This window comes from Schistocerca cancellata, chromosome 6 (genome assembly GCF_023864275.1).
Source record: "Schistocerca cancellata isolate TAMUIC-IGC-003103 chromosome 6, iqSchCanc2.1, whole genome shotgun sequence".
NCBI lineage: Eukaryota > Metazoa > Arthropoda > Insecta > Orthoptera > Acrididae > Schistocerca > Schistocerca cancellata.
In genome coordinates, this window is record NC_064631.1 from 72,437,057 (window position 1) to 72,453,374 (window position 16,318).

The 16,318-nt window shown below is 39.8% G+C and overlaps 1 protein-coding gene across 3 annotated transcripts in view; it reads right to left on the minus strand.

Moving 5' to 3' along the window:
- Positions 1–16,318, minus strand: part of LOC126191387 (coiled-coil domain-containing protein 112-like) — a 270,959-nt gene that overhangs the window by 87,732 nt on the left and 166,909 nt on the right. For all 3 annotated transcript variants that reach the window (XM_049932244.1, XM_049932243.1, XM_049932242.1), the window contains one exon: positions 6,787–6,949. In XM_049932244.1, the coding sequence (XP_049788201.1) occupies positions 6,787–6,949 (163 nt within the window). The remainder of the gene's footprint in view (positions 1–6,786; positions 6,950–16,318) is intronic.

Below are 16,318 nucleotides of genomic sequence, written 5' to 3' on the forward strand. Positions count from 1 at the left end.
CGACGATTGTGTGGAAATCAATGACGAAAGAGAGCCCAACCTGTCACACGGAGATAATCCAGGTGAGGCCTGGCATAAAGAACCACATAATATGCTGTATCACCCATTTACGAAGGAAGAAGTTTTGCAAATTCATCCTGCTGGCCATTGTCCTATGTATTTCTTCAGATTATTGGTAACAGACGAATTGTTGCAACTTGTAGTTGATGAAACAAATGATAACACAGTCAACATATTGCTGAGCAAAAATACAAAAGAGGGATCTATGATCTGTAAATGGAAACCTCTAAGTATAGGCGAATTACTAGTTTTCCTGGGTGTTTCGTTACATATGGTTAACGTTAAATATTCACGATTACAAGACTACTGGAAGAAAGAACCACTGTTTGAGAATATAGGAATAGCGATGAGTATAAGCAGAGACCAGATGCTCTCTGCATTTTGCAAAAAATCCACTTCCAGGAAACCCGAAACCAGACAATCTTTTATATAAGATACGACCTATATTGGATTATTTTAACATGAGAATGTCTCAAGTGTATTACCCGGGAAGAGATTTATCAATAGATGAATCAATTATTCTTTGGAGGGGAAGATTCTCATTTAGACAATACATAAAAAGCAAACGTAATAAATATGGCATTAAGATGTACATGCTCCACAATCCAGATGATTTCATAAATAAGTGCACTATGTACATGGGAAGTAGTGGAGATATTGGGGGAAAAGGTCACGCTGAAAAGGTCGTTTTGCATTTGATGGCAGAAAAGCTGCATGTTGGTCATCACATTTACTTGGACAATTATTATAACAGTTTTCATTTAGCTACAACTCTGTTGAACCTAAAAACACTTTCCACAGGTACTCTGAAATTAAATATAAAATATGCCCCCGAAGACGTTGTATCGCCAAAAATTGGGAGAGGAGAGACAATTGCGCGGTATTCTAACGGAGTTATGATTAGAAAATGGAAGGATCGATGAGAGGTTTCCTACATTTCCACAGAACATCTAAATGTTATGAAGCAAGTGACGAATGCGCTCCAGCAAATAGTCACAAAGCCTTTGCCTGTATTAGGTACATTGCGTGTATGTCTGGGACTGATAAACAAGATCAGATGTTGTTGCATTATTTATGTGAACGAAAGACTATCCACTGGTCGAAAAAACTATTCTTTCATGTCACTGACATGCTAGTTTTCAATTCTCTACATCTGTACAACAAATACTCAGGAAATAAAATGACGTTGTACGATTACAGAATGAACATTATAAAGGGCTTCCTTCCACCAAGAAACATCACAAACAAACACACATTGTGCAAAAGTGGGAAGCTACTGCAGGGAAGAAGCAAGTTATGAGGAAGCGATGTAAGAAGTGCGCGGAACAAGGCAAGCGCACTGATACACCATCCGAGTGTACAACCTGCCCAGACAAACCTGGATATTGCTCGAACTGCTGTATAATTTCCCATAAGTCGCAAAAATGCGATAATATCAGGGAAATTCCGATTATCAACGACAACATCTTTTATGTCTTTTGACACTGCATGGTTTCTTTTTATGACGCGAAAGGTTAAAACTTTTTTCCATGAGTACTCAGGAAATGAGGTTTTCTTTTGTGTTAAGTTGACTCATTTCTTAGCGTGTTGTAAAGTGTTCACTTCAGTTTTTTGTGAAAGAATTTCTTGTGCTAAATTTATTTTAATAGCACCACAATTGAAGTGATGGGGGACACGAGAGAAGCCTCCACATAGGGTGTGTTTCGCCTACTAATTTCTACACATCCGGGCATCCCCTGGGTGTCTATGATAAGTGTAGACGGCTAACTCTCATACCAGGAGCAAACACGCTGCTAAATTGACGACCTCTATCAGAGTCAATCTTAAAAATGCGCATTTGAAGTAAATATAATTTCAAATGAATCCAGTTTCCTTTTTTTTTCCTTCTTAAGAATTTGCGTTTTGGAATCCAAATTTTTCCTGAATGTAGTGGATTTGTTGCTTGTTTGGATTGTATTTTTTGTTACATTATCAAGAAATCACAAACATTTGAATGACGCTTGTGACCCATATAGGTGTCAGACAGCAAACAGACTTTAAAATATGACCACAATACAGTCAAAGCTTATTTGAAGTAATGCACCTAAGGTGCATCCTACAGATCTTAGAAAGTCTCGACATCAGCCTGTAGGTCAGGTGTGCTTAGGAGCATCGGCTCCGAGTGGTGCCTGCCGTTTCAGAGTGTTACCGGCCTGCGCTTGAGCATTACCGGTCCGCACTCGCACACTGATGGGCCGCACTGGAGAGTTGGGCACCTGCACTGATGCCACAGCGAATGTGTTAATGTGTTGTATTATCCTGGGCCTTCATCTATTTTGTGTTTTCCACACATTACTTCCCTTGTCAACTCTGCAGAGAACCTTCTCATTTCTTATCTGATTCAAGGTGCACTTAAATTTCTAATCCATCTGTGATATCACATTTAAAAAGTTTTGATTCTTTTCCTTTCTGGTTTTCCCACTGTCGGTGATTTATTTTCATACTGGGCTCCAAACATACATTCTCAGAAATTTGTTTCTCAAACTAAGGTCTACATTTGCCACTAATAAACTTATTTTTGTGGTGAATGTCCTACTTGCATGTACTAAACTGCTTTCCCATGTACTCCTTGCTTCATCCACTATGTGTTATTTTGCTGCTAGGCTGAAAGAATTTCTTCACCTCAGCTACTACACAGTCGCCAGTTTTGATGTTAAGTTTATTGCTAATCTCATTTCTGCTAATTCTCATTACTTTTATCTTTCAACCAATGGAAAGTCCAGGATCGAGTAACAACAATATGAGAAGGACAGATTGCTACTCACCACATAGAAGAGGCATTAAATTGCAGACAGTCACAATGGAAAAAAAACACTAGCAATATTTTGAGCTCTCAGACTAAATATTTCTTCAGAAGTAGAACTCACACACACTCAGACTAGAACTCACAACACATGGCCACTGTCTTCGGCATCAAGGTCCAAATGTGACTGTCTCTGACTGGAGTAGCCTGTCCTCCTCCTCCATATCCCCTTCCTTGCTACCACTCTAGTACACGCAAGCCTTCTAACGCACCAATGCACCTACAACTTCTTTTCTCTACTTGTCTCCTCAACCCCTAGTATAGCCTCCTGTTGCTGAACCTAGCAGCCCTATCCTGTCCCCAACATATCCCTGCACACTCCCACAGGTAGCAGTAGCATATTACTCCACCTGTTCCCTGCTATCACTCCCTGTCAGTGCCCCATGCCTCCTCAAAGCCCCTACTACCCACTCCAGCTAGTTGCTGCTTACATAGGACATAGTCACAGTTGGGCTTTAGCACAATGAGGTAGTGGCCACATGCATGCGTGTAATTTGTGTGGATTTGTAAGAGTTATAATTCTGAAGAAGGGCTTTGTCTGAAAGCTAAAAATATTTCTAGCATTGTTTTTCATTTTTCCTGTCTGTGTCTCAATGCCTCCTCTATGTAATGAGTAGCAATCTATTCCTTCCATTTTATTGTTACTTTCACCTTTCTTTGGTTCACTCTCAGTCCATATTCTGTGCTCATTGGACTGTTCATTCCGTTAGACAGATGCTGAAGTTCCTCTTCACTTTCTTGAGAATAAAATATCATCAGCAAATCTTATCATAGATATCCTTTCACGGTGAATTTTAATCCCATTCATGAACATATCTTTTATTTACACTGTTGCTTCTTTGATGTACAGGTTGAATAGGGGGAGAGAAATACTGCATTACTGCCATTGGTCGTTTTTAATCCAAGGCCTGTTTTCTTGGCCTTTCAATCTTATTGTCCCTTTTGGTTTTTGTACTTACTGTGTATTACTCATCTTTGTACCTATTTTTGAGAATTTCAAACGTTTTGTACCAGTAATCATATATACACTGACCAGCCAGAACATTATGCTCACCGACCTACTACTGATGTAAACCTCTCCAGGCAATAGCACCATCATATGGCAAGGAATAACTGCTGGTCAGATACATGCATGATACATGTAGTACTGGTGACTGTGCTGTCTATGTGTAGAATGGGAAGTCACACGATCTACCTGATTTTGACCAAGGGCAGATAGTGATGGCCCGGAGGCTCAGCAAGAGCATTTTGGAAACTGCACAACATGTCGGGTGTTTGAGGAGTGCTGTGGTGAGTGTCTTCAACACATGGCAAAACTACGGTGAAATCATGTCCAGACATTGTGGGGTTGTGCAGCCACCTCTCATTACAGATTTCGGATGTCATAGGGTGGGTAGAGTGGTAAAAGACGGCAGGCGGTGAACTGCGGCGGAACGTGAGGGAATCAACGTCAAACTTTAATGCTGGCCAGAGTACAAATGTGTCTGAACACACAGAGCACCAAATACTCTTAATGTTGGGCCTCCACAGCTGCCAATGTTAACACCATGACATCGACTACTATGACTGAAATGGGCACATGATCATTAACACTGGATGTTGGCGCAGTGTCACACTGTTGCACTGTCTGATGAATCCCAATACCTTCTTGATCTTGCCAATGGGATGGTGCGAATCTGTCATATTCCAGGGAAACCACTTGACACCTATACTGAAAGATGGAGACTAGCAGGTGGTGGCTCCATTATGCTCTGGGGAACAAGGGTCCAGTGAAGCTCATGCAATCCATCATAATGGCCAAGGAGTATTGTACACTGGTTGCAGACCATGTACGCCCTTTCATGATGATCGTGTTTCATGACGGACATATCACTTTTCATCAAGATAATGCACCATGTCACAAGATCAGGAGTGTTATGAGGAATGCAGAGTTGACTACCAATTGATGTGCTGGCCTCCAACTCACCGGATCAGAAATCGATCAAACACATCTGGGATGCGATTGAATGTGGCGTCAGACTCATTGCCCCCCCTCCCCCCCCCCCTCTGAATTTATTATTTGTGTTTGTGTAGATGTGGTGCCAACTCCCTCCAGTGACCAACCAAGGCTTCACTGCTTCCATGCCAGAATGTGCCACCGCTATTATCCGTGCCAAAGCTGGACATACCAGGTGTTACGTAGGTGGTCATAATGTGCAGGCTGATCAGTGTAAATAAAATGCTAAAATTAAAGACAGCAAAAAAATCATGAAACTGGTGACAAGAAGAGTGTAGAAAAAGAATTTGTTAAAACCACAGAATGAAAGATTTTTCTACCTCATCATAATATCACTCTGAAGTTGTAACACCATTTAAATAAATCTGTGACAGCCCAAAATGCACGGTTATTCTAAATGATGGACCCATTTTCAAAAATTCTTGTGTATGAACAAAATTTATACCAATGAAAAGAGGAAATTTCAAAGTTTTTGGTGGGTGGCGCCAGACAGGCGATGATGGTTTCAGAAGTGGCCTGTAGAGTTCCCATGGCAATATGGTATTCATTCCGTTTCACTGTCAGTTGTGTGTTCTTGAGTTTGCAAAAAGTGAGTTGCAAATTGCAGTGCCGTGGGCATTTCATACCAAATTCGGTATTCAATCACCAACTCGTAAAAGCATTAGCTGTTGGTTTAAGCAATTTAAACAGTCTGGGAGTGTGTGCAAAGGAAAAAGCACAGGCCGACAGTGTGTGTCAGAAGATGATGTCCGACGGATTCAAGAAAGTTTTGTGCACAGCCCCAGTAAGTCTACCAATAGAGCCAGTTCAGAACTTGGAATATCCGAAGTTGGTTGTGGAAAGTTCTGAGACAGTGTTTGCCATACAAGCCCTACGTATTACAACTTGTGCAGGATTTCAACCTCAGTGACAAAGAGAAGCATGTCACATTTGGTGGCTATGTGCAGCAAAGATGGAGGATGACGCATTTCTACAGCATGTAATTTTTAGCGATGAAGCGACGTTCCACCTTCGTGGAAAAGTCAACAGACACGATGTTCGCCTATGGGGTTTGGAAGATCCATATTCACCATTGCAACATGAAAGAGATTCACCAATGATCAACATGTTCTGTGCTGTTTCCTGTACAAAGGTTTATAGACTATTTTTCTTTGCAGAAAGAACTGTAATGGGAATCACGTAGCTTGATACATTGGAACAATGGCTGTTCCCTCAAGTTATGGAAGATTCCCAGGACTTCATTTTCCAACAGTATGGAGCTCCACCCCATTGGCACCATGATGTATGAGGCTTTTTGAATGACTCCCTTCCTCAGCATTGGATTGGTCGCAGGGGACTCGAGGACTGGGCTCGGCACTTCTGGTCACCAACATCTCCTCACACTCTGTGATTATTTCTTATGGGGTTATGTGAAGGAAGCTGTTTACGCCCCGCCACAACCAACCGCTCTGAATGATCTGCGGAACTGGATCACTGCTGCTGTGCACTCAGTAACAGCAGATGTGCTTTTGCGTCTGTGGGACGAGTTTGGCTACCGCGTTGATGTTTGCCGCTTGTCCAACGGTGGCCACACTGAACATTTATGACATTTGTAATTATTAATTAATGATTAAAAACTATTTATTTATAAATTATTAAATTTATTAAACTGATATCAAACATTATGAAAAAAACCTTTGAAACTTCCTCTTTTCATAGGTATAAAGCTTGTTCATTTTGGATTTGTACGTGAATAAATACAAAGTTTTGAAAATGGGTCCATCATTTAGAATAACCCTGTATATTACATATGTTAATAATTCACTTCATGCAGATATCACTACATCATAACTTTGTTAAATAATGGTTTACTATACACAATTAATTTGAAAAAAAAGTATAAATTCACCTCTGGTTGCACTCCACTCCCTGGTATGCTTAACATAGATGCGACTTTAGATGCAGCATGCACATGTGGAATATCAAGAGGTTTGGACCATTCGTCAATCTTCAAATCTGCATCCTGCAGCTCATTCCAAAGTTTCTCCTCTTCCTCAACCAAGCATTCTAACCTGCAAGTGGTGGAGACATTGTGTACTGATATAAAGTTTCAATTTTGAGCATTAAACACAGCTCGTATTGCTACATCAAAATGCCCTTATTTGATATATAAAGCTGTGCTGTTATGGACAACAATGCCACCAAATTTTACAGCAAACTATCGGAACTGTAATCTACAGAATCATTTACTGATTTTTGAAGTAACTTATGTTTTGGTTGTTTAATATTTTACTGGCATCAATGAGCAGCATTGTCATTATCAGACTGATATCACCACAAATGGGAAAACAACTGTTTTTAACACTGGGATGAAAGAAAGGTTTTGATGTACTGTTCTGCTTACAGAGAAGCAGTTGGCTGCAAAGTTAATCTTGGGTTGGTCATGCATAGGGCAGTTAATTACCTGGAATCTTGCCGGCATTCACCGAAATTTATTTAGAATAACTGTACAAACTGTGCAACAGGATGACTGGATGGGGATTTAAATTCCAACTCTTCAATATAAGTTTAGTGATTTAGTACCAGCTCATTTGGTAGGGCCAACCTTAGCAAGAGCTTGTGTACTATTTAAATGGGTAACATGATTGCCATCATTTAGTGCTTGTTTGGCAATGGCTCAATTTTTGTGTCTCTCACTCTGCAACTTCTATTGTTTTATGTTTCCAGTCTTTACAGTGTGCCCTCTCATTTTGGTATTGAGACATTTATAAACAGAACTTGTTCCAATCTATAGTGGTGTGATACAGCAACCAGTGGTAACAACATGAAAAAAAAGGTCTTGTTTGCAAAACTGGCATTTACAAATTCAAGATAATGCAGGTTGGTCTTGCTTGTCTTCAGTCAACCCGTGGTACTGACCTCTTTAGCAACTTTTACACTTTGTTGCCAAAACAATGTGGCCATAAAGTACTACATAATTAGTTCAAAAAATAATTTGTGATGCAGGAAAAACTTTGGACACTTAGTGTATTTTCTATGAGACAAATTGAGCTGGAAGTTTGAAATATGAGACAAAAACTTTAAGCCGTAAAATTATTTAGACAGCTAACTGAGACGACAAACCAATGTTAGTTGTGAATCCCTTTTGTGGTACAAGATATTGTGCAAGGAATTTACATGAGGTACATAAGAGGTCTGTCCAAAAATTCCAGGATTTTGTCCACAAATTTTTTCTACATGTACCTTTAAGTCGTTGTGCATGGTCTCCTTTGAAATACTCTCCTCCACAATTGATACACCACTCCCAATGCCTTTCCACTTCCAGGATGAGTCTTTGTACACCTCCTGCTGGATCATGCGAAGTGTCACCTGTGAATTTTCTTTTATCTTGTCCATCGTTGCAAATCTTCATCCTTTCATTTGGATTTTCAATTTTGGAAATAAATAAAAAGTCCGCAGTGGACTTTGTTTTTTGTGCAATAGTTATACACCAACAGAGACCTTTGTAAACCTTATCAAGGAACAAGAGTGGCAAAATGTTTATAGTGCTGATACAGTAGACGATAAATATAATGCTTTCTTCAAGACTTTTCTCGTGCTGTTTGAAAGTTGCTTTCCGTTAGAACGTTCAAAACAGGGTACTAGCACAAACAGGCAGCCTGGGTGGCTGACTAGAGGGATAAGAATATCCTGTAGAACAAAGTGGCAATTATATCAACACGTTAGAAACAGTCAAAATCTAAATGCAGCAGCCCATTACAAACAGTATTGCAAGGTGCTTAAAAAAGTTATTAGGAAGGAAAAAAGTATGTGGTATGCAGATAGAATAGCTAAGTCTCACGATAAAATTAAAACCATATGGTCAGTCATAAAGGAAGTGGCTGGTCTGCAGAAACAGGTCGAGGATATAGAATCAGTGCGTAGTGGGAATGTCCGTGTTACTAATAAGTGGCATATATGTACAGTATTTAATAATCACTTTCTGAATATAGCAGGTGAACTAAATAGAAACCTAGTCCCAACAGGGAATCATATAGTGCTCGTAGAAAAAAGTGTTCCGAGACTGTTACCTGAAATGCTCCTCCATGATACTGACAAGAGGGAGACTGAGTTATTAATTAAATCACTAAAGACCAAGAACTCTCATGGATATGACGGCGTATCTAGCAGAATACTGAAGTATTGTTCTGTATATGTTAGCCCAGTACTTAGCCAAACTTTTCCTTTAGGAGTGGTCGGTTTCCTGACCGATTAAAGTACTCGGTAGTGAAGCCACTTTATAAAAAGGGAGACAGGGATAATGTTGACAATTATAGACCTATTTCTATGCCATCGGTGTTTGCTAAAGTTATCGAGAAGGTTGTGTATACAAGGTTACTGGAGCATATAAATTCACATAATTTGCTGTCAAATGTACAGTTTGGTTTTAGAAATGGTTTAACAGCTGAAAATGCTATGTTCTCTTTTCTCTGTGAGGTTTTGGACGGATTAAATAAAAGGTTGCGAACGAAGTCTTTTGACTGTGTTGACCACAAGATATTACTGCAGAAGTTGGAGCATTATGGAGTAAGGGAAGTAGCTTACAATTGGTTCGCCTCTTACTTTAAGAACAGAAAGCAGAAGGTAATTCTCCGCAATATTGAGAGTGGTAGTGATGTTCAGTCCCAATGGGGCACTGTTAGGGCGTTCCCCACGGGTCGGTGCTGGGGCCACTGCTGTTTCTTATTTATATAAATGATATGCCTTCTAGTATTACAGGTGATTCAAAAATATTTCTGTTTGCTGATGACACCAGCTTGGTAGTGAAGGATCTTGTGTGTAATATTGAAACATTATCAAATAATGTAGTTCATGAAATAAGTTTGTGGCTTGTGGAAAATAATTTGATGCTAAATCACAGTAAGACTCAGTTTTTACAGTTTCTAAATCACAATTCCACAAGAATTGATATTTTGATCAGGCAGAATGGGCATATTATAAGCGAGACGGGACAGTTCAAGTTCCTAGGCATTCGGATAGATAGTAAGCTGTTGTGGAAAGCCCATGTTCAGGATCTTGTTCAGAAACTAAATGCTGCTTTATTTACCATCAGAACAGTATCTGAAATAAGTGACAGTTCAACACGAAAAGTAGTCTACTTTGCATATTTTCATATGCTTATGTCATATGGTATTATTTTTTGGGGTAATTCCTCTGATTCAAAAAGGGTATTTTTGGCTCAAAAACAGGCTGTTCGAGCTATATGTGGTGTAAGTTCGAGAACCTCTTGTCGACCCCTATTCAATAGTCTGGGAATTCTGACACTGCCCTCACAGTATATATTTTCTTTAATGTCATTTGTTGTTAGCAATATTAGCTTATTCCCAAGAGTTAGCAGCTTTCACTCAGTTAATACTAGGCAAAAATCAAATCTGCATGTGGAATGCACTTCCTTGACTCTTGTCCAGAAAGGAGTGCACTATTCTGTTGCATCTATTTTCAATATGCTACCACAAGAACTCAAAAATCTTAGCAGTAGCCCAAACACTTTTAAGTCTAAACTGAAGTGTTTCCTCATGGCTCACTCTGTCTATTCTGTCGAGGAACTGCTGGAAGAGCTGAAAAATTAAGCAAATTCCAGTGTTACATTGTTGATTTTCTTTATTTAAACTTACGAATTGTTGCCTGAATACGTTTCTTCTATTTCATTTTATCTGTTTCTACTATCGTGTTATAATTTCATGTATTGATTTGTTCCATGAGCATGGAGACTTCTCCTTAATTTGATCCCACAGAACAATAAATAAATAACTAAATAAATAATGGCCAGGTGCATTATTGTAATGCAAGAGCCATGAACTGTCTCACCACATTTCAGGCCATTTCCTTCTCACATTTTCTCACAGGTGTCACAACTTATCCCAATAGTACCACTGATTAACAGTTTATCCCCGTGGCATGAATTCACGATGAACTAATTCTTCAAAGTCAAAGAAAACTATTAGCATGACTTTAACATTTGACCTGACCTGACGAGCTTATTTTGGTCTTGGAGAGCCTTTCCTGGCCCACTGTAAAGATTGAATCTTGGTCTCAGCATCATAACAGTAGACCCACGTCTTATCACCAGTTATGACTCTCTTAAGAAACATTTCATTCTCATTTGTGTGATCCAAAAGCTCTTTACAGATTGCAAGGCACCATGGCTGACTAACTACCGTGAGAACTTCCAGCAGGACCGGCTGCAGCGCGGTCTTGGTCACAGACGCCACTGGGGACTGACGCCTGGACACTTCACAGCAACCCGCTCCCACAGCGCATGGTCTGTCCATGATGAGAGCTCACAGATATCGCGACTGATGGCTTCCCAGCCGCCGGTGCAGCTGGCGGCGGCAGCTGACCTCACGGTGACACGGCTCCGTGGGGGTGCCATACTGGGCTGCCGAGCGGCGACGAGTTCATCTCAACCACAGAGCATCCTGACTTCAGCAGAGCACTGGTGGCACATGTTGCGCGCATTGTCGGAGAATCTACACAGCAGCAGCCAAGAGGAAGGATCCGCAGGGCTGGGCAGCGACGACGAGGGAGAAATTGTAAAGAAAGCTCAATAAATAATTGTAAAACTCCTCGCCGTCTCAGTCTTTGGCGCAGCCACTGTGTCTGCTGCTAACAAGTACTGCAGAAGTCGTAACAAGTAGCAAACGGCCATAACAAGTACTGCAGAAGTCGTAACAAGTGGCCATCTGACGTAACACAGTCTTTCACTGGCACGCACAGTTTTGTTGACATTCCTGACATGAGTGCCATCAGTAGACACTGAAGGGTGTCCTGAATGACAGCCATCTTTAAGTTCCGTCCAGCCATTTTTACACTGTGTGAATCATTTGTAACACTAAGTATGACTTAAGCACTCAACACTGTAGGCTTTCTACATCATTTGGTATCTCTCTGTAAAAGTTTTCTTGCAAAATTTAATGCAGACACATTGCTCCTCTAAGTCTGCCATCTTGAAATTCGCAAACTGTGTGACACAATGTTCTACTCAATATAGCACTGAACAATAACTAACAGACATACAACAATGAAACTTCTGGCAATTACACATTAAACAAAGGCCTGTGCAGGGATGCCAACCACATTTTGCTCCAACATACCACTGGCACGAAATTATGAATGTTATGGAATTTTCTGAATAGAGCTCATATTTAGAAACTGATCATGTTTAATACCTGCTAATGTTTCATGTTTCATAACCCAATTGCAGCATCAGTATTGGCAGCACTAATTTTAAATACAGTACACAATTTTTTTGTGTTGTAATGTTGTACAGACACAGTCTAGAAGTAGCACATGAAGAGATCCACAATAACACTGAAAGAAGTATAGAACAGTATGAAGTCTCATAACAATAGAACACATCAGTATACAGCCTCATAGTGAGCATACAATAAGCAAGTAAACATACATGAGGTCAAGTATCTGACGTTCTGGGCTTATATTGGGCTGTCATGGACACAGCACAGTGCTAAATGTGCCAGCTATCCTTGTTGCGAGCTATCTCTCTACGCTGGCAATGGAGGCACTTGCATCCCATGCCATTTGATGATGCATGCTCATAGTAGTGGGTTACATTTGCTTGTGTGACTGGCAGTCATCACTTTGAACAGCTGTTTTGAGTGTAAGTTACTGTTAGGTACATTGTTTGTGTCAATAAAAAACTAAATATTTATTTCCAACCACAATTTTCACATTGTAAGCACTCAGTTTAGGATTCTCTATTATCTGTACAAGTCTGACCCCCACATTTTGGGACATTGTGTATATACTAGACAGAATGTTAATTTCAAAGCTGAACAAGGAAACAACAACAGATTTGTGATGGTATGAGGGGGTTATTTATTAAAAACCATATATTTTCAAATTGTTTACAAAACAACCTTATCCCCTTCAAAATACCCTCCATTACAACTAATACATTTGTCCCACCGGTGCTCCACTGTTCAAAACATTTGTAGTCACCTTCAGAAATGGCTGACAGCTCCTCCCTCATTTCTTTCTTGACTTCTTCAGTGGTGTCAAATCGGTGTCCTTCCATGCCCTTTTTCATGCGTGTAAATAAGAAACACTCACACACAGAAACTCAGGCAAGTAAGGTGTGTGGAGCAGCGGAACCATGCCATTTTTAGCCAAAACATGTCTAACAGATATGGTTGTATGAGGAGGTGTGTTGTTGCGGTGGAAGAACCAGTCTCCTGTCTGCCTCAAATTGGGTCTTTTTTGATGAACACTGTTGTGCAATCTCCTTAGAACTTCCAAATAAAAGGTGTGATTGACGGTCTGAAATGGGAGAACAAACTCTGGATGATTCGGGCAGTTGATGGACATCTATAACAATGATTGTCATCAATCGACATGTAGCCATTTTTAAATAAAGCAAACCAAGTGCTGGATCAAGACTCGAACTCAGGACCTTTGCCTTTTGCAGGCAAGTGGTCTACCAACTGAGCTACCCAAGCATGACTCATGCCCCGTCCTCACAGCTTTACTTCTGCCAGTACCTCGTCTCCTACCTTCCAAACTTTACAGAAGCTCTCCTGCGAACCTTGCAGGACTAGCACTCCTGAAAGAAAGGATATTGCGGAGACATGGCTTAGCCACAGCCTGGGGGATGTTTCCAGAATGGGATTCTCAGTCTGCAGCGGAGTGTGCGCTGATATGAAACTTGCGGAGACATATCAGCGCACACTCCACTGCAGAGTGAAAATCGCATTCTTAAAGCGAATCACTTGTACACTTGAGTTTTCCCACAGCATTATCTTAGTAAGCTGTTTCCAACATTAAAACAATTTCAGCAGCATTTTTACTGAGCAGAAAACTAAATTTCACAGCTGCACATTGTTCACTATGGCGATGTTATTCCAGGTTCTTTTTTTTTTGGTATCCCATATCCCATTGTATGTACACACATATAACATACTGTAGTAAACAGCTCTACACTACTGTAAGGAACTCCAGTGCAGAATAAAATGGGGGTGTGTTAACTCAGATTTTAAAAATCTCTCACATTATCACTTCTTACTGAAAATAACACCTACAGAACAATGTGCATCTTTAAACACAATGGTTAATAAAGTCTTACCTATGTCCAGAGAGGTTTCATTTGTTGTTCATTGAATGAATGCTTTAGTTCCTTTTGGTTTTAACTAAAAATTTCATTGGTGTACTTGGACACTAGATTCGTAGATGCTTGAGCATAGACCTATGTGAAGTTTGCACGCTGGTACTGGACACTCTTTTCATCACCTTTTTCTACATTTAAAGCATCATTTGAGAACTCACAAAGGTAACACAAAGGATTAAACCATACGGAATAATTGGAGTGATAAACAAGCATCCATGAGTCAGCTGCTAAATCTGTTCAACATGACACATAAAAAAAGTAAACATCTTTTTCCGAAAAATTAGAAATGTTCTACTTAAACCATTATCAGATAATATTGTAGTGCTTTTATATAAGGTTTGTGTCAGAAACTGAATGCAGAACGTTTTGTTGAAGCTGCATGTCAATCTGTTGCTGAAGTTGATCACTGCTTTACTTGCTAATCAATGACAAAAACACTCAAACACACTGATGTCTTCTACAAAGAAAACTTTTTTTAACCATCTCTCATGTTTATAGGTACTCACAGGTAAATATCATGAAAAAACTACCATCTACTTTAAACTATCACCATCTGATTAATTTTGCACCACATTTGTTGATATTGGAGAATAAGTTTCTGCTGCCTGTTTTCTGTACACATACAAGCCACTGATAAACTTTCTTCTAATTCTATAAGGTTTCAATGCAACAGTATGGCTTTGGTTAAATCAAGACATATGGATATTGGCTTCAAATTATCATTTAATGATGCAGATGCCACACAGACAACAGAACATGTTGTGTTTTATATTGACATCCCTGTCCCACAACTAAACCAAATACAACAGAAAAATCACACATTACCTATCCACCTTCCTGCATATCCTCACCAGCTCTTTCTAGTGCAATGACTCTCTATGCCAACACACTTGAGAAGAAGAGTTCAGGAGAAGTACACAGTAAAGCCATTTCAAAAGCTATCACAACTGCCTGATACATGTAACGGCATTGTACACATACCACCACCACTGTCACAAAATATTTATTGGCATCTTGCAGCTCCTCTGAAGTCCAGGGCTACACAGTCCTGTCTTTGCATCACTACTCCAGACTCATTGTCCACTTCCAGCCACCATCCACATGATCTTTTGTGTGGCCTTGTAAAGTGATGGAGACAAAATAAAGTGACAGAGACAAGAATCAGCCACCTTCCCAAATGCACCTAGTCATTGATCAGACTTCTATCATATATCTGGATTGTTCTTCATTAAGTAACAAAGCTGGTTCCTGGATTTTTCATCTGTTTTCACATGCAATTCCTGTGTTATACTGTTTGTGAACTTCACTTGTATTTGGATTTGATCATAATTTATTTACTATTCGCCAACAGGAAGAGCATTTTGTGCAAATAAACATGGACTCACAACACTTCAGTGGTGGCAAGGAAGTGTCATATTCCATGCATGTCAGTAGAACAAAACTGATCTTACAATACGACAAATCATTCAACAGCAGCAAATTCTAATTAATTTGCTCCTTCATCTGCTAACACACACCACCCACCTCCATCCATCACATTTACAATAGCATGTCAAGGTATTCCACATACATAACAAAACCTGAAGGAAAACTTTTTTCATATTGTAGATAAAGGCAAAACCATTCCATATGTTGAGAAGGTTGGTATCATTAACTGAATTTCTCTTCTTATCTTTCATTGTCATTTGGAAGCTTATTGACTCATTATAAAACAAGGCCACTGGCCAGTATTATTAGGCTATACCCTATTTTAGATAGCAAGTGCTATTACTCATGTGCAAATTTCAAATTGCACTGAGCCTGTGCAGACTGCAATCAATAGTATTTCAGCTTCACTCCAGATACAGTGGCTCAAGACACTGCAATATTATCATTTTCAGGCTCACAGTAGAAGTCATAGCTTTACTGAAAGTAATTGAAACTAATAATAAGAAAGAATGAACATCAGCTTGTCATTCCTCAGGCCAGCTGGACTGAGATGTTCATATTCGTTCACAAGGACGACTGGGAAATGACACATATGAACGGCCTTGTCAAGCACCATGTATACTCGTCGGGCATGGATTCAGAATTACAGCACCACATATACCCTTGTAGATAGTGTGTAGAATGCCATTTGACACTATCTGAAAGATTTAACATTGGACCACCACAGAGCAGACTTATAATGGCATTCACTATGACTTCATGAAAAACCACTTTCTAAATTATATCTGTAAAGAACACATTGAGCACCATCACAGAGGCTACTCTGCAGGCCCTCAGCAATGGCCCCTGGTTT